This window comes from Marmota marmota, unplaced genomic scaffold (assembly GCF_001458135.2).
Source record: "Marmota marmota marmota unplaced genomic scaffold, marMar, whole genome shotgun sequence".
Lineage (NCBI taxonomy): Eukaryota > Metazoa > Chordata > Mammalia > Rodentia > Sciuridae > Marmota > Marmota marmota.
This window is the reverse complement of record NW_025999949.1, coordinates 37634513-37662432: the sequence shown is the minus strand read 5'-3', so window position 1 is coordinate 37662432 and position 27920 is coordinate 37634513. Positions and strand designations below refer to the sequence as shown.

Sequence of the window (27920 nt, the reverse complement as noted above, 5' to 3'; positions counted from 1 at the left end):
AGTTCTTTGTGCTGCATGAACACTAGAAGTGTGTGGCCAGAGGCCAAGTGGGTGGGGCAAGTGAGTGTGAACAGGTGGGCTAGGCTGGGACAAAGAAGCTTCCAGCTTCCAGGAGGGCACTTCCTGGAGGAACCCAGAGGCCTGGACCAGTTTGGGCATCCCTGGTCATCCAGGCCACAAGGCCAGAAGCCAGAGGTAGGCGGAGCCCCAGGGCCAGTGGATGGACAGCTGGGCCTTGGCCCTGACGCTCCGGAATGTGGGGGCAGGGCTGCCCACTGACCTCATAATGGTGGATCTGCTGTCCCCGGCCAGGCTGCTGGCCGCCGGCCACCTCCCACAACGTGCTGCTGGGCATGTCCCTCCTCAGCAGCTATGAGGGCCTGCGGCAGGAGATCCAGCGGTTGGCACAGGAGAACGAGGAGCTGCGGCGGCTTGTGCAGCTCATTCAGGAGAACCAAGAGCTGAAGTTGGTCCTCAGGAACAGGGGCAGCAGCCTGGGCTTCTGCAGCTCAGGGTTCCTGGCAGAGGTGGCTGCCAGTCCCCGGGTGCCTAGGCGCAGAACCATCAAGTTCAAAGATGCTGAGAGAGGTGAGCAGCTGGCAAACCCACAGACTTCACTCCTTCAGCTCCTGCTGGGATTGAGAAGTCCAGCAAAAGACCTGCCCTTTGGAATGTAACACCTGGGTGCAGGTGGCGGGTGGAGGGAAGTGGGCAAGGCCAGGGTGGGAGTGGAATTCCAGTTCTTTCAGGAAGCAAGGAGCAGGTGGCATCCCTGAGAAAGTGACATTGGAGCAGACCTGGAGTGAAGTGAGAGCCAGGCAGCCAGCCAGTTCCAGGCCAAGGAACAGTCTGTACAAAGGTCTCGAGGTAGCAGCCAGTTGGCTGTGAGGCCAGTGTTCTGATGCAGAGGGCAGAGAAGACCAGGAGGACCTTGAAGGCCACAGGAAGCCTGAGGACAGACTGTCCCTGGCCCCGTGTTCTCTGGGCTCCCTAAGTTGACAAATGGTGGGGGACAGCCCTACACCTGGAGAAAAGGGCAGGGCAGGGCTATGCAGATGGCAGGCTCTAGATACCTATTTTGAAAGTTGAAGTCCAGGACTTCTGGCAATTCGAGGAAGAGGATGCAAGAACAACTTGGAAATTCAGTGCAGCTCTGAAAGTAGGGGAGTTGTCCCTGGAATAGGGGGCGATCCTGGGGCCTTGAGGGAAGAGTCTGGCCATTCAGAAGGGTGGACTTGAGTGGGCAGGGGGTGAATGCTGTCACGCCTGCCACCGTCTTTTGTCCCTGCTGTGGGATGTGGACATTACCAAGGGGAGTATGTAACTACAGAGCAGAACCACCCAGCATATCAACACTCAGACAGAGATGAAAATGTGGTAAGGCAGGCAGCAAAATACCTCCCAGGGCCAGCAGATGTAGGAGGCTCCCAGGGGGGACCAAGCACTGGGCCTTCAGGCCTTTATTGTTCTGCTGGGGAGTGGGGTCAGGTGAAGGCTAGGAGTGAGCAGAAGTAGGAGATGGACACCTTGAGTAGTGGTATCCCCAGGAGGAGCAGAGCAGCTGGGGTGCTGCAGGGACAGAGCCCTTAGAGGACGAATTTGTGAGCTGACAGGAGTCAGCCCCTGGGGTGAAAACAGAAGAGAGGGTGCAGCTGAGGTGACCCTTATTAGAAAGTGAGAGGGCTTGGCGTGCAGAACCCAGGTAGGCTTGAGTGCAAACATCAGGTAGTGATAGGTGTGGGTGGGGTTTTATTCTCTTTTGATAGATCCTGGACTGAGTTAGGAGGCAGAGACAGTGTTGGGGGAGGGGGGCAGTGGAAATGAGAAGGTAGACAGTCCCTAGGGGCTTTTGGGGGTGGGCAGAATGATTGTAATGGGAGGCCACCTCGAGGCTCAGGCTTCTGTTGGGGGTCCTGGACTGAAGTGGCACCACTGATTGCTTCCCACAGCTGTTCTGCATATGAAGGGGTGGGCTCCTACATCTTGATGGTGCTATGATGCTCTAGACCCCAGGCTGGGTACAGTGGGCTAGGAGTTTGGCAGTAGCACCACGGTGGGGGAGGGGATACCTGCCACTTGGTGGGCAGTCATCTGGATGAGGCCAGCAGCCTCCATGGGGATTGGGTCCTAGGCACCTGCTGCAGGGTCCAATCCCTGTCTTTTGGGGAGCTGGTGACCACCTTGCTTGACCCAAGAAGGGCTGGGGGTAGCCACATTCAGTGAAAGGGGGCCCAGGATGAGATAGGTCACATGAGCAGCTCACAGTGTGTGGGGGGGCAAGGTTAGAGGGCATGAGGTGGGGTCAGATGTCACAGTATTGCTCTGCGGCTGTCTTTCTTGTGGCGACCTGGACAAGAGAGTAGATTCAGTTCCTTCTAAACCATGTCTCTTTCTGTCCCAGGTCTTCCCTTTAACCCTCTCACACAGATGAGGGCACCAGTCAATGAGGGGTCTATTGCAGCCTGGGGTGCAGCCCAGATCCTGGTGTGCCCATGCACACCCCGACCACCTCTGTCCTGGCCTCTCAGGCCCAAGCAGGCTTTGGTGGCCAGCAGGGCTCACAGGGTGCAGGGGCTGGGGTGTGCCTCCAGCTTGCCTGTCATCTGCTTGGCACACTGGGGAGGCCCATGGGTTCAGCTGACCTCTAGGGCCACCATCACAGGGCAGCACCTTCACCTCACTGACTGTTCTGCCTGCCTTGCATGGAGCTCCAGGCTCCTCCACTCCAGCTGTCATGCGTCCCCCTCTGAGGGTGCTTTCTGGTGCTGGTCTGGAGTCTAGGCTCTGCCCTGCTTGCAGATGCCTGCTCCCACCCACCTCCAGCCAGGCCTACACAGTGGAGGCTGCTTTGAATCTGCCTCAACAAGTCTAGGAATGCAGGTGCAGTAGTACTGGCTCCCCACCCCAGGCCCTGCGTTCTTGGGGCTTAAACCACACCAGAGTAATAGCAAAGAACCAACGTACGAAACCAGTCCTGACCTCTTTCTGCCCTCTTCATCTGTGGTTTTCTCTGCCTGGGAGCCTCCTCCACTCTTCTACCATCTCTCCACGGGTTGTACCAACTGCACCATGGGCATAGGTATCTTTTGCCCATGGGGGAACCACCTAGTCCTCACCATGAAAGCTACCTGGCCAAGGCGTGGGGGACGTCAGCTCCAGGTTGAAAGCTGGCTGGGGACAGGGTCTCATCCCAGGAGGGAATGTCTACTCCAGGTGTACTGGGGTCTCCTCTGCGCTATGGGGTTGGTCGTGGGGGGTGTGCACACGGGGGTGAGGGCGTTCCTGGCGGGGTCCCCTTTATCCCTCTCTCCTACCCACTCCTACTTTCACTAGCCCCACTCCCGGGCCGCCTGCACTAGGACACAGTCAGAGCAAATCCGGGTTATTGATTCTCTGGGGCAACCGGATTCCCTTGCTCCGAGATACCTGGAAGTGGGTGCCGTGGGCGTCCACATTTCGCGAGCCCAAGGCCTGCGTGGGAGTCTGGCGATCAGCAGAGCACAGGTGACCTTGAATCGCAGCGCCGGGTCCGCCCCCGGCCGCAATTGGCCACTCCACCCTGCAGTCCCAGGGGTTACTCGGGGAAGGAAGGAGGCGCTGTGGACCCGACAGGCCTGAAGCCACCACAAGGGGCGGGCCAGGCCTCGTCGTGCGCCGGGCGGGGGAGGGCGGCTCAGGGACGGTCTCCGCAGACCCCGCCCCGAGGTGGGGGCAGGGCAGGCGGGGAGCACAACTGGAGAAGATCGCGGGGCTACTCGGAGCCGACTAGCCAGGTGGGCTCTTCACGGGGGGGTCCTAAACCTTCTCTGAGGCCGCCTTCCTTCCTTCCCTATCAGGGCTCCGCTCCACTTCTCATCTTCTGGGCCTTGGCCCGGTCCTGATATTGCACGGGTTGTGCCTGGTCCTGTGGCCAGAAGGCCTTGGGAGGCAAGGTTCCTCTCACCTGTCTACCCCAGCCCTGCTGCCTCTCATGCCAAAAGCCAAGGGCTTCAGAATGCCTTCCCTGCTACCTCCATCTCGGCTCCAGGCCCTGGGTTTCTTCGGCAATCAGGGCATTGAGACCCTGGCAATGGGGGCAGTGGGCTGGCCCCCATGCACTGCCAGGTTAGGGCTCAGCTCAGGCTGCCCTGTGAGCTGGGGCCTGTAGCTCTGACTCTGCCCAGAGTCGTGTAGTGGGTCATTTCCCCAGGGCTCCTTCTGGACTTGGAATCTACTCCCTCTTTCCATTCAGAGCCTCACCCATGCATGACTCCCAGGCCTCCCTGCTGATGGCTACCTCTGTCCGGTTCTCCCAGGGTTACCATCTGAAGAGCAACTGCTGGACTCCAGCCGCACCATCATGGGGAGCCCCGAGGGGCGCTTCCACTTTGCCATTGACCGCGGGGGCACCTTTACAGATGTCTTTGCCCAGTGCCCAGGAGGGCATGTGCGGGTCCTGAAACTGCTCTCTGAGGACCCTGCCAACTATGCAGACGCACCAACGGAGGGCATCCGCCGCATCCTGGAGGAGGTGGGCCCTGGGAGAAGAGGTGGGGTGGGGAGGGACCTCACCACAAGGAGCCTGACTCTGACCCTGTGGTTCTCAGGAGGGGGGCGTGCTATTGCCCCGGGACCGGCCACTGGACACCAGTCGTATTGCCAGCATCCGCATGGGTACCACAGTGGCCACCAATGCACTATTAGAACGACGGGGGGAACGGGTGGCCCTGCTGGTGACACGTGGCTTCCGAGACCTGCTGCACATTGGCACCCAGGCCCGCGTGGACCTCTTTGATCTGGTGAGCACCCAGCTGGGTGCTATGTGGTATAGCTTCCTTGAATCTGTCTCAATAAGTTGCTGTTGCCTTATGGGGAGTACAATTGGTGGGAGGATCAGTGGAGGGCCAAGTCCAGCAGCTGATAGGCAGAGAGGTAGTTTTGGGTTCTGCCAGAAGGGTACTCTGCCTCAGAGTAGGGACATAGTGCTCTTTTCCTGTTGCTTCTGTGACCTGTCCTGGACCCTGACAGCCCAAGCAAGTCCTGTTCAGGTTGAAGGTTCAGAGCTGCCCTTTGGGGATGGGCCAGTTGACCATATTCCACTCAGACGCCTGAAGGCAGTGAGCCACCCCAAGGTGAGCCCTGCTGGGCCAGGCTGACTCTCTGCCTCTTGGGCCTGTTTACTGACTTGTTGGGACACATCCCCTGGCCTGCACCGCTTCACCCACGCTGGACCCACAAGAACCCTCAGGCCTGGGTCTCCTCTGAGTCTCTGCCAACCCCCAGGCTGTGCCCATGCCAGAGATGCTGTATGAGGAGGTGCTGGAGGTGGAGGAACGTGTGGTGCTTTACCGCGGAGAACCAGGCGCCGGGTCGCCTGTCAAAGGTCCAGTGCCACTCACAGCTGTGGGGCCCGGGGGAGGGCAGATCCTGGCAGCCTCTGACGGGGGCAATGGGCCTCTGCAGGCCGCACAGGAGACCTGCTGGAGGTGCAGCAGCCTGTGGACCTGGGGTCCCTGCGTGGGAAACTGGAGGGGCTCCTGTCCCGGGGCATCCGCAGCCTGGCGGTGGTTCTCATGCATTCCTACACGTGAGTGAGGTCATGAGCCGAGGGTGGAGGGCTGTGGGCCTCAGTGAGAGGCACAGGGCCTGCGAGGACAGTGTAGAGCCCCTGGGTTCTTGTTGTAGATGGGCCCAACATGAGCAGCAGGTGGGCACACTGGCCCGGGAGCTGGGCTTCACGCACGTGTCCCTGTCCTCGGAGGCCATGCCCATGGTCCGAATTGTTCCCCGGGGACACACAGCCTGCGCCGACGCCTACCTCACTCCTGCCATCCAGCGCTACGTGCAGAGCTTCCGCCGTGGCTTCCAGGGCCAGCTTAAGGTAAGGCCCCTCCACTGCCTGCTCCTGGCTTCAGCTCTGGGCCTGCCCAGTCCTTGCTGCCCACCTGCCCGCTTCACAGGACGTGCAGGTGCTCTTCATGCGCTCCGATGGTGGCCTGGCGCCCATGGACGCCTTCAGCGGCTCCCGCGCTGTGCTCTCTGGTCCCGCCGGCGGTGTGGTGGGTTACTCGGCCACAACCTATCAGCTAGAGGGTCACCAGCCTATCATTGGCTTTGACATGGGAGGTATGAAGGCTGAAGGGGGCATCTGGGGGAGGCTTAGCTGCCAGGCTGGGCAAATCCTGGCAAGCTGGTCTTTGGGTAACTCCCAGCACCCCATTTCCCACCAGGCACATCCACAGATGTAAGCCGCTATGCTGGGGAATTTGAGCACGTGTTTGAGGCCAGCACAGCTGGTGTCACCCTCCAGGCCCCACAGCTGGACATCAACACAGTGGCAGCTGGTGGGGGCTCCCGCCTCTTCTTCAGGTCAGTTCCCACCCTTTCAGCCCAGACCTTCAGCCCTTCTTCCTTTCCCACCTCCAATCCCAGTCCTCCATCTCCCCAGGTCTGGCCTCTTCGTAGTTGGGCCCGAGTCAGCAGGTGCCCACCCAGGCCCCGCCTGCTACCGCAAAGGTAAGTGCCAGTATGTGAGTCTGTGCCCTTCCAGACCTTGCCTCTTCATGCTGTCCCAGGCCCATTCAGTCTTTCCGCCTCGTCCCTGCTGCCCACTCCTGGTCCCCTGCCTCTAGTCTCCAACCCCTACAACATGCCCACCTCCCAGGGGGCCCCGTGACAGTGACGGATGCTAATCTGGTCCTGGGTCGCCTGCTGCCTGCCTCCTTCCCCTGCATTTTTGGGCCGGGAGAGGACCAGCCACTGTCCCCTGAAGCCTCCCGCAAGGCCCTGGAGGCTGTGGCCACTGAGGTGAACAGCTTCCTGACCAGCGGGTCCTGCCCGGCCTCTCCACTGAGCCTGGAGGAGGTGGCCATGGGATTCGTGCGTGTGGCCAATGAGGCCATGTGCCGGCCCATCCGTGCGCTCACACAGGTATGCCCATCTCTGCCCACTCTGCCTGTCTTGCCCTCCAGCCCTGCCCCCTGCCCCTAACTTCTTGATCAGTCAGCCCAGCAGGGATGAGAGGTAGGGGCTCGACAGGTGGCCTAGGAGAAGCCACTGACCCTTCTGGATCCTCAGGCACGAGGTCATGACCCCTCAGCCCATGTGCTGGCCTGCTTCGGGGGAGCTGGTGGGCAGCATGCTTGTGCCATTGCCCGGGCCCTGGGCATGGACACTGTGCATATTCACAGGTGGGTCTGGGTGTGGATGTGCAGGTGGCCCTGTGTCCTGAGTTGGGGGAGCCAGCTTTGGGAGGAGCCCCCTCACCACTTGCCACCCTGTCCCACAGGCACAGTGGGCTGCTGTCAGCTCTGGGGCTGGCTCTGGCAGACGTGGTGCATGAGGCCCAGGAGCCTTGCTCCCTGCCTTACACGCCAGAGACCTTCATGCAGCTGGACCAGAGACTGAGCCTCCTGGAGGAGCAGTGTGTGGATGTCCTGCAGGCCCAGGGCTTCCCTAGGTGGGGTCCTGGGTCACTGGGCAGAGGGCTTGTGTTATCCCCACCACCCTGTTGGCGGGTTTACCACCTGGCGACTTCCCAAATGGTCCCAGGCTCCTTTAGGGCCACGGTGAGGGAGGACCCCTGGACTAAGAGTCCCTGAGAAAGCAGGACAGGCACCATCCGGGACACTGGGTGAATGTCCTGCCTGCCTGCTCTAGGTCCCAGATCAGCACGGAGAGCTTCCTGCATCTGCGTTACCAGGGAACTGACTGTGCCCTGATGGTGTCTGCCCACCAGCACCCAGCTACGTCCCGCTCACCCCGTGCTGGTGACTTTGGGGCAGCCTTTGTGGAAAGGTATGTGAGCCCCTCGTCCTGGGAGCCCAGTGGGTGGCCTGCTTTGCCCTAATGACTCTTTTGGGCGGGGGTGGTACAGGTACCTGAGGGAGTTTGGCTTCGTCATCCCTGAGCGGCCTGTGGTGGTGGACGACGTGAGGGTGAGGGGCACTGGCCGCAGTGGTCTTCGGCTGGAGGTCGCCCCCAAAGCCCAGACTGGGCCTCCCCGGGTGGACAAGGTTGGTGGCCTGTGTGCTGGTTTGCCTCTGTCCATGGGCTCTAGGCACAAGTGCAGATGGGGAGGTCACACCCTGTGAGGGCCTCAGGGAATGTGCGAGGCCTAGGAGCCTGGCTCACCCCATACTCTCTGCAGGTGACCCAGTGCTACTTCGAGGGGGGTTACCAGGAGACCCCTGTGTACCTGCTAGGGGAGCTGGGCTATGGGCACCAGCTCCAGGGGCCCTGCCTCATCATTGACAGCAACAGGTGGGCTGAGACCTGGCCTGGGTGGAACCTTGGAGAGGTGAACTATAGGGCCCCTGGTGAGGGTTCTTAGGCCCATGGCTGCAGGGGCCTGAGGGACTTGGGGGGTCCCATAATCAGGGTGTCCCCTGGCCTGAGGCTGTGGGTCCCTGGTTGGGAGAGGTCTCTGGCCTGGCCATTGCAGCCCCTTTGTGCCCCCTGCCCCCAGCACCATCCTTGTGGAGCCCGGGTGCCAGGCAGAGGTGACCAAGTCAGGGGACATCCGCATCTCTGTGGGGGCTGAGGCCCCCAGCACAGTGGGCACTAAGCTTGATCCCATCCAGCTGTCTATCTTTTCACATCGCTTCATGAGCATTGCTGGTGAGTGGCTGCCACTGTCCTCCCTACAAGCTTGGTTGACCTTGGTATAGGGCATGGGGGCTCTGTGTACTGGCCAGGGGTAGGTACAAGTGGGGTGGCTCTTGCTACTTGTAGTGGGCTAGCAGGTGGGTGCCAAGGGGAAACATGAGCAAGGGGAAGAGCAGTTTTCCTGTGGGTCAAGGGGTGATGGGTATGGCTTTGGCCCTGGGATGGCACCACCTGCTACAGGAGCAGTCCTCAGGCAGGCAAGTGTCTTCTCCTCTTATCAGGATCTGAGGATATCTAGGAACTGAATCCTGAGGCCAACACAGCAAGCTCACCTGTGCAGAGTCAGGACAGGGACTTTTGTGAGCCTGGGGGCGGGGGTCTGTGCCTGGGCACCAGGTCCCTGCTGTACAGGTCAAGGGGAGGCCCCAGGCTCTTGCTGGGAGCTCCATGGAATTGAAGAGGAAGGTGATGCCCTTCACGTAGACCAAGACACACTGTGGCTGTACTGCCCCGGTGGATGTGCTGCCACCTGGTCTTCCTCAGGGCATGGGAAAAGTTGCTGGGCCCTGGGTTTGGGTTTGAAGGCCTTGACCCCATGGGTCCTCCTTCTCCCTTTCCTGGAGCCATGCTGCGGGTGATAGAACCAGCGGGTACCTGGTCACTCTGTGTCCCCAGAGCAGATGGGCCGCATCCTGCAGCGCACTGCCATCTCCACCAACATCAAGGAACGCCTGGACTTCTCCTGTGCCCTCTTTGGACCTGACGGGGGGCTGGTCTCTAATGCCCCCCACATTCCTGTGCATCTGGGAGCCATGCAGGAGACTGTGCAGTTCCAGGTGCGGCGGGCCCCCTCTCTAGCCTCCCTCGCTGACCCATGTCCCTGCCCCACCCCCATTCTGCACCTGTCTCCTGGTTTTAGATCCAGCACTTGGGGTCTGATCTCCACCCCGGTGATGTGCTACTCAGCAACCACCCCAGCGCAGGGGGCAGCCATCTTCCAGACCTGACTGTAATCACACCGGTGAGGTTCACTGCCAGGCTACCTTTGTGGGGGTCACAGGTGGCTGACACAGCTGACTGTCACTCTCTACCCGCTAGGTATTTTGGCCAGGTCAGACTCGGCCTGTGTTCTACGTGGCCAGCCGAGGGCATCATGCAGACATTGGGGGTATTACACCAGGCTCCATGCCCCCGCACTCCACTGCACTGCAACAGGAGGGGGCCGTCTTTCTGTCCTTCAAGCTGGTCCAGGGGGGCGTCTTTCAGGAGGAGGGTGAGCCGGAGTGGGGCTGCGGTGGGGGTTCAGCAGGATGGGATACCTGGTTGCTGCCAGTGACCCAGCTGGCTGGACCCTGGGATACAGCCCAGCAGCCCAGGTCTGCCCTGAGGCTGGGGAGTGGCAAATGGTGACCCCGTGGTGCAGTTGCAGATCATCCCCCAGAGATGATTAGAGGTGAGATGAATTCTGTGTGGCCAAAGAAGTACTCCTTGGAGGTGGTTTGGGGGTAGGAAGTTGGCCAGGACACTCAAAGAGTAGAGTATAGAAGGAAGAAGGGCCTATTTCAGGTAGGTAGCTGCTGCAGTCCACACTGGGTTTGGGTGAAGGATGTTTGGGAACTCAGGGCTGGTATTGGATGGGATTTGGGTGGAGTGAGGGGTCAAGTTTGGATGAAGGAGGATGGAGGCCTTACACTGAACAGAGACAGGGAAGGTAGGGTCAGCGGAAAAGGTAGCACATGGTCTGAGGTTACAGGGGCATGGGAGTCCAGAGTAGCACCCCAGAACGAGGGTGGGTGAGTTGAGCAGGGTGGAGGGGTAGAGGTAACAGAGCCATGGTCCACTTTGGGTGTCACAGACACATATAGGGTGACGTTGGTCAGGGGTAGCTGGGGTAGGAGGTGTGGATCATGGAGGAACAAGTGTAAGTGTAAGTGTAGGGGATCAGTGCCAGGGAGCCTTGGAGACTGTAACTCAGAAGGGAAGGGGTGTTCCTGAAGTGTGTAGGAGTCTCTGGGTCAGATCTGCATCCCTTGCAGGAGTGAGAGGGAACCTTGTCCAGATCTGAGAAACCTGCAGGTTGGGGGATAGCACAGGCAGCAGTCTGATGCTCTTTTGAGGCACTTGGCTGGGGATGTCAGTGGGAGCTGGCAGGGCTAAGGGCATATCGAGGAGGAGGAATGCCAAGGAAGTGGCTTTTCTCGTGGGAGACATAGTAGAAGTGGGCTGGAGAAGGCAGGAGGGATAAGGAGGGAGGAGAGTTTGCTAAGGGACCAATATGCCCTCTAGGCATCTCCAGCTCCAGGGAGGTCACTGGCCAAGCTGCCCTTAGGCGCTGGCTATCAGAAGGATAAAAGGATGGAGGCTGGTGCTTCAGGGAATGGGAGTCAGCAGGACAGGTGGGGATTCAGTGGAGGGCCAACAGTGCCCAGTGGGGGTGCAGTGGGGCTGGAATAGGGCACCAGGTGGCTGAGGAGATGGGGGCAGCTCAGTGGTGACCTCATCCATTCCATCCAGCGGTGACAGAGGCCTTACGGGCACCAAGCAAGATCTCTGGTTGTAGTGGAACTAGGAATCTGCATGACAATCTGTCGGATCTCCGTGCCCAGGTGGCAGCCAACCAAAAGGGCATACAGTTGGTGGGGGAGCTCATCGGGCAATATGGCTTGGATGTTGTGCAGGCCTACATGGGCCACATTCAGGTGGGTCTAGGGGCAGGGAGGTGGGAGCCCCACTCTGCCTGCCCAAGGTAGCAGGGCCACTCTGAAAGTAGCATGGCTGCCATGGGACCCTCTCCCTGCCAGGCAAATGCAGAGCTGGCAGTGCGTGACATGCTGCGGGCCTTTGGAACCTCCCGGCAGGCTCGGGGCCTACCCCTTGAGGTGTCTGCGGAGGACCACATGGATGATGGCTCTCCTATACACCTCCGAGTTCAAATCAACCTGAGTCAGGTCAGACCTAGTTGGGAGACAGGGAGGGAACTTTCTGCGCCACCCCACTGCTGATGCCTTCACCCTTCTCCTTCCTGGGCAGGGCAGTGCTGTATTTGACTTCAGTGGCACTGGGCCGGAGGTGTTTGGCAACCTCAATGCCCCGCGGGCCATAACGCTGTCGGCCCTCATCTACTGCTTGCGCTGTCTTGTGGGCCGTGACATCCCACTCAACCAGGTTCGCAGGGGCGTGGAGTCTGAGGTCGGTCCCTACCAGTGCGAGGTCAGCAGGTGAACCTTAGGCTGGAGGTCACCCTGAGTGTGTGTGGGGTCAAGGTCAGCCCAACATGGACTGAGCCCGGGAGGTGGGCATGTTTCTCTTGGAATCAGAGAGGGACCCAGCCCCATTTGCCCCTGAGAGCTGCTTGCCCATGCACAGGGCTGCCTGGCACCTGTGCGGGTGGTGATTCCTAGAGGCTCCATCCTGGACCCATCCTCAGAGGCAGCGGTGGTGGGCGGCAACGTGCTCACGTCACAGCGTGTGGTAGACGTCATCCTGGCGGCCTTCGGGGCCTGCGCTGCCTCCCAGGTGTGATAGGCAGGGTGGGTGCGGCCCTGGGGGCTTCTGGGAACTCTGGGAGGGCGAGGGCCTGCTGGAAGCGGATCCCCGCCCCAGCCAGGTGCAGTTAAGGCTTGCTCCTGCCAGGGCTGCATGAACAACGTGACCCTGGGCAATGCCCATATGGGGTACTACGAGACGGTAGCGGGCGGCGCAGGTGCGGGCCCCGGCTGGCACGGACGCAGCGGCGTGCACAGCCACATGACCAACACGCGCATCACCGACCCGGAGATACTGGAGAGCCGGTGAGCTACGCGCGCCAGGGGCTAGGCAGCTAGGATGGGGCCGAGCTTGGGTTCAGCTGAGCTGAGCCCTTCGTACGCGTAGGTACCCGGTCGTCTTGCGCCGCTTTGAACTGAGGCCGGGCTCTGGGGGCCGAGGCCGATTCCGGGGCGGCGACGGCGTGGTCCGCGAGCTGCTCTTCCGCGAAGAGGCGCTGCTGTCGGTGCTCACAGAACGCCGGGCCTTCCAGCCATATGGCCTTCAGGGTGGGCGGCTCCCCAACCCCTCCAGACCAGTCTGTTCCCTACTCACTGCTGCATTCGCGCTCCCCCGCCTCTCTTCCACCCGCCAGTCGTGTTTTCCCCTGACTCTCCATCTCCTTCTCTACCTTTCCTCCCTGACCATCCAGCTCCTCTTTCCCTGCAGGGGGTGAGCCTGGCGCCAGGGGCCTAAACCTGCTGATCCGAAAGGATGGCCGCACTGTGAACCTTGGCGGGAAGACGTCGGTGTCAGTGTACCCGGGGGTAAGGGGTGCAGCCGTGCTGTTCGCCACCTCCCTTATTTTCCCCCATTCCAAGGAGAATGAACAGAGGTGCAGAAATAACCAGATAGCGAGTTTAATTTGGTTCCCGAAGGGCAGTGGGTCATATGCCGGGTCTCTGGGGTCCAAACGTTAAGATGATGAATGCTGCTCGGGCTGGGAAGGGTCAAGCCTGTTCTGAACCCGCCTCTCTCCACAGGATGTGTTCTGCCTTCATACCCCTGGAGGTGGTGGCTACGGGAACCCAGAGGACCCTGCCCCATCGCAGGGCTCGCCCCCACAATCCCCTGCCTTCTCAGAGCGGGGTAGTGTCTATGAGTACCGCAGGGCCCAAGAGGCTGTGTGAGGCCCCCCTAATAAAGATCCCTTACATCGCCCAGTTGTGGGACACGGCTGTCAGGCCAAACTCGTGCTCTGCCTTGTGGTCTGTGTTGCCGGCAGCATCCTTTGTCCTTGTGCCAGTGTCAGGAGAGCGCCGAAACTCGGAGCTGCAGGCCCACGGTCAGGTGGTCTGTGAGCCCCGCCAGGGCTGTACTAAACATAACCTGTTCCACTTCCTGGGGGCAGGAACCAGGTTGAGGGATGGTTCCAGTGCCAGCAAGCCCAGCAGTCCTGAACTCTGGCACTTACTGGAATCAGCACACTCCCAGGCATTTCCCGGTAGGTGATGTAGTCCAGACGCCGGCCCAGCCAGGGGTTAGCCCGACGGCCTCCGCGGGGAGGGCCTGCCAGGTAGAGGTGGCGCCCTTTCTCCTGCTCTAGGGCCCTAGGGGAGGGGCGTTGTCACCAAGGCTGGGGCGCTCCTCCAGGCGCAGCCAGCAGTGCTTGGCTCCCAGCGCTCCACTCACCTCCGCAGCATCTCCGGTGAGCTAGCTACTGATTGGTGGAGGGTGGAGGTGCTTAGGATGGTTCCTGTGGGGGGCGGGTGGGGGTGGTTGAATCAGCAGGTGCCTAGCTGATGAATCCCTGGAGGGGCCACCCCTCCCCCCCAACCCCCTGACGCATACCCAAGGCCCAAGGCTGATCCTGGCGTGTGCTCAGCCGGCAGGGATCCCGGAAACAGCGAAAGAGTTTGTGCCCCTGCTCCTGTGCGTGGTCTGCACATAAGACCAGCGTTCAGTGGGCGGGGCTGGGCCTTTTGGCCTCGCCTCCCCCAGCTAAGCTCCTCACCTTTTGAGCAGTTGTCAAAATTTAGGTCACCCAGAAGCACACTAAAGGCCACAGCCTCACCACTCTGGCGGCTCTCGGCCTCAAACTGCTCTGCCCAGTCCAGTAGCAGCGTCAGCTGTTTGCAGCGCAAGAGCCCATCCTCTACGGAAGGGGTGGAGGGTGGGGGTAGAGGTGTGCCGCCTTCTATTCGGCCCAGGTTGAGGATCCACATCCTGGACACCTGGTTCCCGCTAGACTGGGGTCTCTGCACCCACCCAGGCACTTCTTGGGAGTTGCCATTACTAGGGCAGTGGGAAAGAGAGGTGCAAATAAGGGTAGGCCTGCTGCGAAAGAGGGGCCGTAGGAGGGCCTGGCTACCGTCCAACAATCCTTCCCACAGGGCTCACCAGTGGGTGCATGTAAATGCGTGCAATGCAGGAATCCCACTACGCGGTGCCCGTCCAGGATGCCCAGTTGCACCTGCAACACCACCAACAGTACCAGCTTTCATTGCCCATTCGGCCCAACAGCTCACCCCATCCAGGGCCAGAGCACACAGCCTGTGGGAATATACCTGAGCGGATAGTAGACCCTTGGAGGCAAAGGCGTCCTCGCGACGCGCATTGGGAAAGCAACGGAAGTTGGCACGCAGAAGCGGGTAGCGGGAAGCCAGCAGGAGCCCGCTGCCTAGCAGTTTTAAGTATGGCCCAGGCTGTAGGCCAAGTGTGCCTACGTCATACAGCACCGGGCCCAGATTCGGAGCCAAGCAGCGCACCAGGCGTCGAGCTGCGCGAATATCGAACACCTCCTGCAGGCACACAAAGTCCAGCCCCGCGGGCATCTGGGCCGTCAGCGTCCCGCCTGGCTCCCCAAGCCTTTGTGGGCTGCATCCGGTAGCTCCATAAAGCGAGGGCCGTAGGCCGTTTAACAGCGTAGCGCCAATGGCCTCTGCGCGTTGTTGGCTGTGTGGCAGATTGCTGAAGCGCGCCAGCCCGTCGGGGAGCAGGCACAGGTTGGCAGTGAGGAAGACAAAGCAGCGCGCAAACTCAGCGCACGGGCGCCAGGGCGTGGGCGGCACCCAGCACGGAGGAGGGGGCTGGTAGCAGAAGGGGCGGCGACAGGCCTGCAGCGGCAGCCAGAGTAGCAAGCCAGGCAACGCCAGCGGTAGGCCAACTAGCAGGAGCAGCAGCAGCGCCATCCCGCCGCCAGCTGCTGCTCTCAGCCTGCTGGGGCGCGCTGTTGGTGCCCAGCAGCCAATCAACTGGTCCAGAGCCCAGTAGGTCGGGAAGAGCAGCACGCGGGCCACGCAATGGAGGGTGTGCAGCCCAGGATGCGCAAAAGGCGAAGGCCGCAGGATGTCGTCGGTCACCGGAGGCCAGTCGGACTGGGTTTGCATAGCGCTCGGGGCTGTCTGGCTGAGAAGCCGCCCAGAAGACTCATTCGCTCCGAGAGTGCGAGTCGAATTGTCGGCAAATCGGCGCGAGCTGCAGGGGTGTCACGGGTCAAGGCCACGTGGCACAACCTGTTTGAGGAACCGGTTGGGCGCTGTTCCCAGCGAGCCTGGCGGTTCCGACGCAGGCCAAAGCCAGGGTCGAGGAAGTCCCTGGTTTTACCTGCCCGCAACTTCGGTGGCTGTTGGAAAAACAAAACGGAAAGTGAAAAGGACCCTAGTCTTGCAGCCCCGCCCCAAGCCTATCTTGCTCCGCCCAGTCCACCCGAGGCTGCGAGGAGGAATGTGGCTCCGCCCCGCGTAAGAGGGGTGAGGGTTGAACCCGGCTGTTCATCTCCCCCTCCCCCCACCTGCCGGATGCTCTCGCTACCCAAAGCGCAGCATCCACCCCGCCCCTGCTGCACCCCGCTCCTGCCCATCTTTCTGGCCCTGCGGTGCTAGGGGACTGATCGCTAGCACCCAGCACCAATGGGAGACGGACTCGGGCTCAGAGAGGTGTAAACACTGCCCGGCCCAGATCCCCACAGTGTCCCCTCAAAGGGCTGGTGGTGGTCCTGTGATCCTACCCCAAGAAGCTTCCAATATGGGGAGAGAGACGGTAGGTTCCGCCCTGCAAGGCCAGTCCACCTGGGCACGCGAGCCAGGAGGGAGCCAGCTCCCTATTCGCTGAGCCTTCCCGCACTGACCCTAAGTTGATAGGACAGTGTGGCCTGGAGCTCACAGGCTCTGCTTGGCTCCCTTGGATGCCCACTTTTATACTTTGGACTGTGAACCACCACCCACCCTGCCCTCGGCTGTGTACAGTGACTCTTAAACTGTCCTGCAGGTTTGGATTAGGGTTGCTATTCAGGTAGGCAGGGAGGTGAAGGAGCTTCTGGGCCTCATCTAGCCAGGATGGTTCCAAATGTTGCTCTCTGGATCGACTTATTTCGTCCCCTTCCAAGAGGCTGAGCAAGAGACTGAGCTGTCTAGTTGGAACCCTGAAAGTCTCAGGAGGACTAGGAGCCAGGAGGGCAGAAGGCCATAGCTCCTGTGGCCTGGGCATCCCAGCAGGAGAGCCTCAGCACACCTGGCACCTGGGTTCCTCACTGGTTGCTGGCAGGATCCCTGTTTAAACCCAACCCCTGTGGCTTCTTCTTTCCTTGCTTTTCACTCACTGATTGGCAAACACCAATGTTCTAGGACCCTCCTCACTTGGGGGCCTTATTTCTGCCTTCCCATCTCAGCTCTGGCCTCTACAGCTTCCCTTAGGTAGGACTCTGAGCTTGCCCACACTGCCCCTGTTTCTCATGCTTCTTCTTTTTTTTTTTAAACATTTATTTTTTAGTTGTAGTTGGACACAATACCCTTATTTTATTCATATATTTTTACGTGGTGCCGAGGATCGAACCCAGGTTCTCGCACATGCGAGTGCTCTACCGCTGAGCCACAACCCCAGCCCTCTCATGCCTCTTTCAGCCTGTCCAGGCCTGCACCCCCCAGCTCACACCCTTCCCATCTCACTCCACAGGCTACCTCAAGCATTCCATCTGACCCCCATCCATCCTTTCTCCTCACCTCTCCTGCTTCCCCATCCAACCTCAGCCCCAGAAGCTGGTAGTTCAGCCCTCCCTACTTCTGAATTCCCCACCCCAGATCCATGGACCCTGTGAAGGGGGTCTTTTCTTTCCAGACCTTAGGCATTTGGGGGAGGGGCTGCTTTCTCCCTGACTGCTCTCTGCCCAGGTTTGGGTGGGTAAGGCAGTTTTCTCCCCTCCCCTCCTGCTCTTCTCTCCTTTCCTCCCCTCCCCTCCTCCCTCCTCGGCTCTTCTCCCCTCCCCACTCTCTTCTCCCCTCCCCTCCCCTCTTTTTTCCCCTCTCTTCTTACAAGCTCTCTCCCCTTTTTGCAGTACCAGACATTGAACCCCTGAACCCAGGGGCACTCTACCACTGAACTACACCCTCAGCCCTTTAATTTTGAGACAGGGTCTTGCTAAGCTGCCCATTGGATTTGCCATCTTCCTGCCTCAGCCTCCCAAGATGGAGCCAGCTTTCTTCTGGTTGCTGTCGGGAGCCGCTCTGGAAAGACATGCCCTTAAGTCCTGAGCAAGAGATACTGAACAACTATTGTGCCCTGCAATAACTTGGGCTTTACCTCCACTCCAGATAATGAGGCATGACTCCAGGAGTAGGGTTATCCACTGGGGTCAAGTTACACTCACCTGTTCCTTTGTAATCCTACCCCTTGCCCTTTTGGATAGAATGTTCTACAAAACAGCATCCCCCAATAAAAGCCAACCCCAGAATGTGCTCGCTCTCATCAGCCTCTCCTTTCTCTTGCTCCCCTTGTGGGAGCCTGAGATGGGGAGCCAGGGAAGCCGTCCTGAAGCTTATAAAAAGGTATTCTCTGTCTGCGTGGTATTTTGTGTCACACTAAATTCACATGAGTGACTTTGGTTCAGTTGCCTGCCTGGCCAGGGGCAGCAGGTTCGCCTCCCTCTACTGCCCTCCTGCCCTCAAGTTCCTTCCTTCCTGGCCCCTAGTCCCTGCTCGGCATGGAGGGAGGACTCCCTGCCTGCTTGCTCCAATCTCCTTCAGGATTCTTGCTCTTCTTGTTCCAAGTCTCAGAGGGCCTGCTGCTTGCTCCCATCACCAAGTAAAGGGAACCTGGGGGACTTCCAACCAACCCCCTTAGCCAGATGGCTGCTCAGCCTTGATCTGGGAGCTCCTTCCAAGGGCCCCAGGGTAAGTGTGGGTGCCAGGGTGGCAGGATTTAAGGAGCAAGGTGCAGGGGTATGGGGAGCCCCCCAGCTAACATCATAGGAGTGCAGCATGGGATCATTGACTAGCCTAGTATTTGTGGGAAGCTTTAATGGCCGTGTACAGGGGTGTGGGGCAGAGTGAGCCTGGCCAGCGGGGCACCAGCGTCACCAGATGAACATTGGCTTGCCATCATCGTGTGCCAGCTGATTGAGGCACGAGAGCAACAGCAGCGCGTCAGTGAGCATGCTGGGGTGCACTGTCTCCACCAGCACGCGCTGCAGGAAGTCCACAGTGTAGGAGCCGCCCTCTGATGCGGCCAGCTCAGGCCTCTCACGCAGGATGCCATACGCATTCACCAGCTGCTCTGTCAGCGCAGGATGTACCCGCCCATTGTAGCCCAGACTCTGCAGCCTGTTCATGATGCTCACGTAGCGCTGAGTGAGTGTCTGGCACAGCTCCTCGTCCAGCTTGTGGTCACTGGGGTTCAGGGATGCCTGTGGGGAGAGTGGTCTTCAGGAGCCCTCCTTCCTCACTTCAGCACACAGGCAAGGGGAAGAGAGGAGTAAGGGTGTGTGTGTGGTATGGCTGTTGACCACCCAGGGGGTGTGCAGGGAGGAGGTCCTGGGTGACAGGCTGGAGGGATCTGGTGGGTAGAGGAGCTCAGGGACTGAGCCTGACAGAGAAGCCCCCCAGCTCTATCCAGGCAGGGCCAGTGGCTCCGCCAAGTTCCTGGGATACCCCAATCCTGTGGCCTGCTCCATTCACCACCAGGAATTTGGGACTGGGCTGAGGACAGGGACTATGGCTGAAAGTCTGGAGGCACTGGGGAAAATGAGAGGCTCTTCAAACCCCCACAGTTGCCTGACTGCAAGTCTTGAGGCCTCTCCCAGGACCCCTCCTGGCTCCCCCCTCCCTGCTCCTTCTCAGTCTCCTCTGGAGGCCTCTGCTTCCCAGCCTGGACTCTGTCCTCAGGACATCCTGTCTCACACCCCTTGTGGGGTTTGCTTTCCTCCCGACACTGAATGAAGGATGCCAGCCAAGCACTCTGGACCCCAGCACTGAGGGTCTGCCACCTGGACCTGGACACCAGGAGAGTCCCTGGGTCTTCCCACCCCAGCCAGGCAGTGACTGCTGCTGGCCAGGATGCCCCTGATTGCTTGGTGCTTCTGTTGTACTTGTTGTTCTGTTGTTCTGGGCTTTCCTGACTGGAAGCTGAGGCTCTTCCAGACTTAGTTGTTGATGGACCTTTATTATTTATATGTGGTGCTGAGAATCGAACCCAGGGCCTCACACATGCCAGGAAGTACACTACCACTGAGCCCCAGCCCCAGTCCCTGGTTGTTAAATATTTTGAAGATCTCCCTGATTAGAAGGAACTTCATTCCCCTAAATGTATTTATTTTAAAACAAAGGAGATGAATAAAAGAAATAAAACAAAATGATGTAGGTACTCAACACAAGCAAGATAAATATCAAAACAAAACTAAAGGAAGTCCAAGGAAGGAAATAAAAAATAGCAGAAATTGGTGGCTGGGGTTGTGGAGTGCTCGTCTAGCATGTGTGGGCCCTGGGTTCCATCCTCAGCACTGCATATAAATAAATAAAGATATTGTGTCCACCTCTACCTAAAAAATAAATATTAAAAAAATAGCAGAAATTAGGAAACAGAAGCCAAAGGATCAATAGGATCAGCAAAACAAAATTGGTCAAAGTAGACTTACTTCACTGAAGAGCCAGAGCAGAAGTCCCTCTGCTTTTAGGTGAGGAACTCCCAGCCAAGGCCACAGGCCCCCATTCTGCAGTGGCCTGCACATCACTAAATTCCAGCCAATGAGATGAAACTGGTTGTGAGCCCTGCCTCCTGGTGGCTGACTTGGCCCCTGGACCTGAGAGTTATCTTACTAAAAAATAGGACCCCTTAAGATTTAAGGTTTGGGGCTGGGGCTGGGGCTCAGCAGTAGCACACTTGCCTTGCATGTGTGTGGCACTGGGTTCGATTCTCAGCACCATGTATAAATAAATAAAATAAAGATCTATCAACAACTAAGGGAAAATATTAAAAAAAAAAAAAAGATTTAAGGTTAAAGCTAGGCGCTGTGTGCACACCTTTAATCCCAGTGGCTCAGGAGGCTAAGGCAGGAGGATTACCAAGTTTGAGGCCAGGCTCAGCAAAAGTGAGGTGCTAAGCATCTCAGCAAGACCCTGTCTCTAAATAAAATACAACATAGGGCTGGGGTGTGGCTCAGTGCCCCTGAATTCAATCCCTGGTACTCAACTCCCATCAAAAAAGATATAAGATTAAGGGGGCAAAAATCTCTCAGCAGGGAATGAGACAGCCAGCCTAGCTCCAAGTCTTAAAAGATGCACCCCCAAATTAGGACTTCAGTAGTGGGCCAGTCTTCAAGGCCAAGGGAGTAAGATCACACTCAGGAGGATGGCAGGTTGGGAAGTCAGTGCAGCCTCCTGAGACTCTGGTCCACAGAGACACAGAGAAGACACTGTCAGAAGACCTAACAATATTCTGCCGTTTTCAAAATAATCGTAGTGATTTTCCCAGATGATCAGGAGCAAATTCCAGGGGGGAGAGCAAGCACATGTATAGAATGGTCAACAAGTGACCTGCAGTTACCTTTATTAGCATAAAGGTAAAAAGCACACCCCAGGTGGAGGCTTCAGCTGGCAAGGCATGGCACTGAAGAGGCAGGAGGAGGAGAGCCAGGCCAACTGTCACCCACCTCTGCCTGGGGTGACACCAAGAGGCTGGTCCCACCTACCCAGATGCCATAAGAGCTGAGCACTGGGGTTTCGTCCCCCACGTGACGCCCCCCTGGTGCCCAGCAGAAGAGCGGAGAGCTTTGTTCACATCCCAGCTTTTCTCTGACTCTTCTGATACAAGAACCCACCCAACAGGTGACAGACTGAGTCCTGCAGCACGTAGTTTAGGACCGGGAGTGCCCTGGAGAGCCCAGAGGAAGGAGTGAGGCCGAGGACTGTGGGCAGACAAGTGCTGGCTTACTGCTGCCCTGCGTTGGTCACAGCCATTTGGCGTGGTCCCTGACCCACGAGTAGAACTGCAGAGGACTTGACCGCACCCCAGTGCATTAAACATCAGGAATGTGTAGTCTGTCGTGCAGAAAGCTTTTCATGTCTCAGAACATTAAGAGGAGAAGGAGCGGGGAGCCTGCGACATCTCAATGTGAGACAGAAAAAACATCCTAGAAAAGTCAGAATCTGTTCATGAAAAAACCACAGCATGGTTCTGTGAGAGACTGCAGGAAAGCTCTGAACCTGAGGCGGCAGACACTGGTGTTGCTCAGCAGCTGTTCTGCACTGTCTGTGCCTTCCTAACGGGGAGCTGGGCTCTTCCAGACTTGAGTCTGGTGGCTGGGCTTCTGCCAGGCAGGTGGAGGTGGAGAGTGCCGGGGAGCGGTCTTGGGGGAGCACGTGGACATGGCACTGGTTCTTTAGGGACAGCTGTGCTTGACTAGGGGCTTCTTGCTGGGTGTTTGCACACTGTCCTGGGCAGTGGTGCTCATAGTGTGTCCACTAGGAAAATCTTCTGGTGTGTCAGCGTTTGTCCGGGCAGTGTAGCACACAAGCACAAGTTTGTGTCCTTGAAATTTTGCTTTTTTTGTGGGGGAAAGGTACCAGGGATTGAACTCAGGGACCCTCAACCACTGAGCCCCATTCTCCAGCTCTATTTGTATTTTATTTAGAGAGTTGCTTAGCACCTTGCCATTGCTAAGGCTGCCTTTGAACTCGCCATCCTCCTGCCTCAGCCTCCCGAGCCGATAGGATTACAGGTGTGGGCCACCACGCCCGGTTTCCTTGAAGCTTTTCTGACCACCCAGACATTCACTAAAACCCTTCTTTACTTACATCAGCTCGTGTGGGTTCAGCCACCAAGACCACTGATTTGCCTGAGAAGACCTGCTGAATAGTCTAGCACAAACTCATGCTTAGTGAGGAGACTGGCGTTCCTTGTCAGTGTAAATATGGGAGAAATTGCCTCTGTGATCTGCTGCTTTCAAATACTCTGTCCAACAACCTGGACAATAGAAGCTAGTATGATACACAAGATTTAGTGGGCCGCGGCTGGGGCTCAGTGGTGGAGCACTCGCCTAGTTCATGTGAGGCACTGGGTTCAATCCTCAGCACCACATAAAAGTAAACAAATAAAATAAACATATTGTTTCCATCTACAACTATAAAAAAAAAAGCTATAGGTCTGGGGGTATAGGCCTGTGGTACACAGCTTGCTTAGCATAGACAAGGCTGGGGGTTTCTATCCCTGTGCCAGAGACAGATTGAGCAGATATGTTTAACCTGATTAAACAATGTATACATGAGGGGACACATTATATGGCATGCCAATAATATGTACAATTTTTATGTTTTTTTTTTTGTTAAAATAAATTTAGCTGGGCATGGTGATGCACACCTGTAATCCCAGAGGCTTGGGAGACTGAGGCAGGAGGAGGATCACTAGTTCAAAGCCAGCCTCAGAAACTTAGAGCCCTAAGCAATTCAGTGAGACTCTGTCCTAAAATAAAAGATAAAAATGGCTGGGGATGTGGCTCAGTGGTTAAGCACCCCTGGATCCAATCTCTGGTATCAAAATAATAATAATACAGAGATATGAAAAATTGTGGTATATATGTGTGTATTAAGAATTGTAATGCAAAAAAAGTACATGTATAATGGCATAAATTGATGTGAACATACTTTAAATACAGAGATACAAAAAATTGTGCTCTATATGTGTAATAAGGATTGTAATGCATTCCACTGTTGTCATGTATTTAAAAAGAATAATAAAATCAATTTTTAAAAAAATGGGCTGGGGATGTGGCTCAAGCGGTAGCGCGCTCGCCTGGCATGGGTGCGGCCCGGGTTCGATCTTCAGCACCACATACAAACAAAGATGTTGTGTCCGCCGAAAACTAAAAAATAAATATTAAAATTCTCTCTCTTTCTTTAAAAAAAAATAATAAATAATATAAATTTAATTAAAGAGAAAGGAATAGAAGAATTACAACTGTCTGCTAAATAAAGGGCTGGGGAAAGTGGAATTAGATGCAGATAGGAATCAACAAATCACCCAGCCTGAGACCAGGGGGCAAATAACTGGTTCTCAAGTGTGACATCAGTCAGCCCACATGAACCCTGCAGAGGGCCAGCCTGGGTGTCCCCCAGGTTTGCAAAGCCACTTCTCTGCAGGAGAGCACTGGGAGAGCTGCTTCCCAGGAGGAATGAGGGTCTCTGCTGACAGGAGAATGGCCAGTGGGTCTGGAATTGGTGATGGAGGCTCTTGGGCTGAGTGACTTGTGTCTTGGTGATGGTGAGATGCCCAGAGGCTGTCAGTGGGGCTCCGTGGGCACCATGCTGGCTTTGACTTCCATGGGCACCAGAGAAGTATTGCCTGATGCACATTAGCTCTTTCCTAATGATTTGTGCCTTAGAGCTGTGATTGTTAAATTCTACAACCTAAGCAGTAACTTCCCTGTCAAGGGTAGAGAAACACCATAAAGAGGGACACACACAGACCACCCCCACATCAAAGGCCCATGCATTTTATCATCTTCCTTTTAAGCAGCAAACAATAGGAATCCTTTTTTCATGGTTTACTATCCAATTTCTCCATGGACAACTAGACTTCTGCTTATAATCAAATGTAGTCCTTGCCAATTAGACACCAGATGCCAGCATTTAGAGACGCCAAGCATTGTGCTTCCACCAGGTTCTGAATTGCCCTAGCCAATCTGCACTGTGGCACAGCAGCACTGCTCTGGGACACCGCAGAGGGTTGTCAACTAGAGACTCCACCAAAGAGGGTGCCACTGACTCCAGCAACAAGGTGCTGAGGGGTAGCCAGCACTGTCAAGATGTGTAATCTAAGCCAGGCACAACAGCAGAGCCTGAGATCCCATCTGCTCCAGGGGCTCATCTTAAGTAAGGCCGGCCTGGGCAACTTAGCCAGAGTGTCTCAAAATAAAAAAATAAAAATAAATAAAAGGACTGAGGGTATAACTGTATGGAAAGCACCCTGGGTTCAATCCCCAGTACCGAAGGGAGTGGGCGAGGGGGAGGGAGGGATGGGGGGAGGGAGAGAGAGAAAGGGAGGGAGAGAAATGTATGTGTAATCTATCAATCAATGTAGTTTAATCCATATATCAATGCAAAACTACTCAAAATTTGAACCAGGTTTTTCCTAAGACTTGATGTTTTCACTGTGAAAGCTCACACTAAATAGGAAGAGCTAAGATGATTGAGAGAAAATCAAGGTGGGCCTGCTTGGAGCAGTGTCCAGCTCCAGTACCTCTCATGAGGGCAGCATGGGCTGGGTGGGGCAGACTGCAGAGCCCACACAGGTGCAGGCCTGGAAGAGGGAAAGAGGTAGGTGCTGGGTACCCCCTTAGCCTGGCAGTGCTGGGCTTCTACAGCTCTGAGCCTGGAGACCTGGCCAGTTGCCCTCACCAGCAGAATACTGTGGGGTCCCAGTGGATTGGCTATGCCCCTCAAAAGAAACTCTCAGCTGCTGCAATCATTCTATCCACACAGCCCTGTCTGTCTTCTGATCACAGTACCCCTGTCCTTCTGTGTGGCTGTTCCTCAGGCCTCAGGGCTGTCCTCTACACCTACTAGCTGAGGCTCTCACTATGGCTACTTACTACCTTGGGGTCATTTCAATCTGGTGGTTCCTCTGTGTGAGGCTGGCTTCTGGGGAAGACCAGGGGTTGTCCAGGCTGGGGAGAAGTACCACCCATTTTAACCCACACCACTATGATCAGTTACAGGGCAGTCAAAGACCTAAGTGAAGAAAAACCTTCACATCCTTAGGAGAAAATTCAGGGGATTAGAGTACAGAAAATACAGAATGCTTTTAGGACCTTCTGATGAGAAGATTTCTTAAATGAGACGCGAAGAATACAAACATTAAGGGCAAAAGCTGAAAATTCTGGTCATATTAATATTAACTACTTAACCAAAGGACACTTTAACCTATGGAAAAAGAAAGCTCAAACCTATATACCCAAAATCAAGCCAAAGTCCCAAATGCAACCAAAAGTGAATTCTTCCCAAACTACCCACAAAAGGCTCCTGTTTGTCAAACATCGTCCTCCATGCTGACACGGAAGGAGGTAAGTGGATGCATCCTGGGAAAATACACCGGAATTAGCCTTGGGCCTCGGAACAAGTCCGCCAGCTGCTGCATGGCTCTGGGGCCTGTTTCCTGTGGTCCCCAGTGATCCTTGAGGACACCCACAGGACTGGGGAGGAAGTTGGCTGTGCCAATCTGGGGAGGTCACAGTACTCCTCAAGCCTCTGGGGATTAGGGCTGCCCATCCAGAGGAGAGAAGAGTCACCTGCCTGTGCTTGGAACCCTCCCTGCTCAGCCCTTCTTTGGGGAGGCTTTTAGGGCTGGACCAAAGGCTCTCACTGCCAGATGCCCTGGACACCTGCTGGCCACTTGGATTGAGCACTGGCTTCTTCCATCCCAGGGTCTCCTTGGATTCTAACATGTTAGCTTCACTTGAGGGCAGTGTCCCCAGTGTGTCTCCTCCTGGGCCAGCACACTGCCCAGTCCCTTCAGCCCCCTGGGAGTGTGTGGGAGACGGACAGCCACACACCTGGATGATCTTCTCTGGAATGTTGGAGACAGTGAAGCCGTAGAGGCGTACGCGCTCCGGGAAGATGCTGGACAGGATCCTGCGGTCCAGCTGGAAGGCGATCTCCCCCACCAGCCTCTCCCAGGCCAGCAGCTTCGACTCTGGGGATGACAGGGGACGTGGGTGAGCGGTGGATGGATGGAGTGGGGCTGTGGTCAACAGCCCAGGTGGGTGGCAGGGGAGATGGCCTAGGAGCCCCCAGACTCACAGTGAGCCCCTGGTGGCCTCACTGACCTCGGGTACTGTCGGGGAACTTGCTCGTCTTGCGGTGGGCCATCTTCCGCTCCAACTCCAGGAGGCCTTTCCGAGATGGTTCCGTGGTACGTGAATACCCCCGGGTGTCATTCACCGAAGCCGGGGAGGATGAGGTACGTGGTGAGGATTGGGGGTTGCGTGGAGGAGAATGGGGGACAGGCAAGGGCCGGCTGGGAGACTGCTGCACTCGGGGAGGGGTGGGGATGGTGCCTGAGGGGGTGCAGTTGGTGGCAGCTTGGGGGGTGGGGGCAGGGACTGTGCCAGCAGGAGAGGCAGTTGGGGAGGTAGGGATAGAGGCAGGGACCATCTGTCCCTGGGGGACACCGGGCTGGATTCGGGCATCCGCGGTGCCATACAAGGCTGTCGTGGGACCAGGCATGGCCATGATGCCCACCGGGGTGGAGGTCTGGAGGGGTGCACCCACAAATGTCACGCTGAGGGGTTCTGGTTCCTGGATTGGCTGGGGGTGTTCACTGGCGAGTGTGACTGGTTGGGGAGGCAGAAATGAGAGGAGGGGGTTAGAGTGAGGCAGGGTGGGTGCAGGATCTGGCCTCCCTAGGGAACCCCTGCCCCTGCCTGGCACCCCATTACCTTTGGAGTTGATGGTGGGCCCTGCACCAGCTGAGGAAAGGGGCCCAGAGTGACCTCCTTGGAGCGTGTCTGCCAGCCGTACCCCTGGGGCCTCTGGCACAATCAGGCCGCCCATGGGGCTGGCCAGAAAGTTCTGAGAGACACCTAGGGGGGCAGCTGCGGAGGTGAGCAGGGGGCTGCTCAGAGAGACGGCTACTGGGCCTGCCATGGGGGTCATCAGGGGACTGCTCTGAGACACAGCCATGGGGCCTGCCAGGGTGCTGGCCAAGGGGCTGCCTGGACTCAGGGAGCCGGTGGAGGTTAGGCCCAGGGAGTTGGTCAAGGTGGCCCCAGGGGTCACTGTGATGGGGCTGGCCAGGTGGCTGCTCAGGGGGCCAGTAGAGGGCAGGCTGGTCAGGGTGCCCCCTGGGGTCATTGCTAAGGGGCTGGCCAGGTGGCTGCTCAGGGGGCCGGTCAGGAGGCTGGTGAGTGGGCTGCTCTGTGACACAGGCACCGGGTTGGACAGCAGCGTGTTGAGAGGGCCCATCATGGAGCTCACAAAGGAGCCCACTGCAGGGCTGGGTTGTGGGCTGCTCAGCATGTCTGCCAGGGGTGCCAGGGCCACAACCCCCACTTCTTCCAGGACTTGTTCGTTTGCTGCTGCAGCTGGGGACGGGGGCAGGAAGACACCTGGGGGACACAGAGAGAGCACTGAGACCCCAGGCGAGTCCTGCCAGGAGCAACGGAGGCAGTCATGGGCTCTCCTACCCTTCTAGGGCCTGGCCAAAGTGCTTGTCTGACTCTGGTGACTTGACCTCCCTGAGCCTCACTGCTCTGGATGGTTAGAGCAATGTACCCCTGCCTCTGAGGGGATTCCAGGGCAGCTGCCATGGAGGATCTGTGAGCGGGTCTTCCCTGCCTTCTCAGTCCCTAGCATCTTGTGTCCAGCCCTGATTCTCTAGTTAGTCCTCCCAGACTGACTGTTCTGCCTGTCCCGCTCCAGATCATAGGGACGGTTCACAGCCCTCCTCCTTAGTTGTTCTCACTGTACTGAGCCACTGACCTCTCACCCAAGAAAGAAGGGTTTCCCAGTGGCAGGACTCTCAGGTGGCCAAGGTGGCCCTTCTGGTCTATGAAGGGGAGGAGTGAACTGGGCCTCCGGTGGAGAGAGATGAGCCCACTTGGTAGG

The 27920-nt window shown here is 57.4% G+C and overlaps 3 protein-coding genes and 1 long non-coding RNA gene across 10 annotated transcripts in view; 1 reads left to right on the top strand and 3 right to left on the bottom strand.

The window, feature by feature from the left end:
* The first annotated feature begins 448 nt into the window (after window positions 1–448).
* Oplah (5-oxoprolinase, ATP-hydrolysing) lies at window positions 449–26457 on the top strand. 4 transcript variants are annotated; one of them, XM_015486601.2, is made up of 27 exons: window positions 566–588; window positions 4287–4510; window positions 4587–4778; window positions 5263–5362; window positions 5443–5566; window positions 5665–5860; window positions 5940–6105; window positions 6210–6348; window positions 6428–6495; window positions 6644–6909; window positions 7057–7169; window positions 7268–7438; window positions 7639–7776; window positions 7856–7994; window positions 8129–8241; window positions 8447–8598; window positions 9262–9422; window positions 9506–9607; window positions 9685–9859; window positions 11101–11285; window positions 11388–11534; window positions 11617–11751; window positions 11953–12102; window positions 12220–12377; window positions 12460–12620; window positions 12781–12878; window positions 13095–13301. In XM_015486601.2, the coding sequence occupies exons 2-27, from the start codon at window positions 4340–4342 to the stop codon at window positions 13239–13241; spliced, it is 3867 nt and encodes a 1288-aa protein (XP_015342087.1). In that variant the 5' UTR covers window positions 566–588; window positions 4287–4339; the 3' UTR covers window positions 13242–13301. The 4 variants fall into 4 exon arrangements, 3 of the variants coding, with proteins under 3 accessions (XP_048658286.1, XP_015342087.1, XP_048658285.1); XM_048802328.1 differs by lacking the exon at window positions 566–588 and adding an exon at window positions 3641–3773; XR_007347292.1 differs by lacking the exon at window positions 12460–12620 and having other exon boundaries at window positions 565–588; window positions 13095–13146.
* LOC107143012 lies at window positions 1379–3767 on the bottom strand. Of its 3 annotated transcripts, none has more exons than XR_007347299.1 (2): window positions 2980–3767; window positions 1379–2347 (listed from the first exon to the last, which is right to left on the bottom strand). It is a non-coding gene; the product is annotated as an uncharacterized LOC107143012 (long non-coding RNA). The 3 variants fall into 3 exon arrangements; XR_007347300.1 differs by having other exon boundaries at window positions 1379–3062; window positions 3427–3767; XR_001503652.2 differs by having other exon boundaries at window positions 3427–3767.
* On the bottom strand, window positions 12956–15722 carry LOC107143011 (sphingomyelin phosphodiesterase 5). Of its 2 annotated transcripts, XM_015486604.2 has the most exons (7): window positions 14619–15721; window positions 14452–14524; window positions 14066–14206; window positions 13903–13992; window positions 13744–13807; window positions 13526–13661; window positions 12956–13452 (listed from the first exon to the last, which is right to left on the bottom strand). In XM_015486604.2, exons 1-7 carry the CDS (start codon window positions 15438–15440, stop codon window positions 13360–13362), a joined length of 1419 nt encoding a protein of 472 aa, XP_015342090.1. In that variant the 5' UTR covers window positions 15441–15721; the 3' UTR covers window positions 12956–13359. The 2 variants fall into 2 exon arrangements, with proteins under 2 accessions (XP_015342090.1, XP_015342089.1); XM_015486603.2 differs by having other exon boundaries at window positions 12956–13661; window positions 14619–15722.
* The window catches only part of Spatc1 (spermatogenesis and centriole associated 1), a 20094-nt gene continuing 10164 nt past the window's right edge, over window positions 17991–27920 (bottom strand). The window contains exons 2-4 of the mRNA XM_048802331.1: window positions 26141–27421; window positions 25868–26007; window positions 17991–18730 (exon numbers count right to left, since the gene is read on the bottom strand). Of these exons, the coding sequence (XP_048658288.1) occupies window positions 18401–18730; window positions 25868–26007; window positions 26141–27421 (1751 nt within the window). The 3' untranslated portion in view covers window positions 17991–18400. The remainder of the gene's footprint in view (window positions 18731–25867; window positions 26008–26140; window positions 27422–27920) is intronic.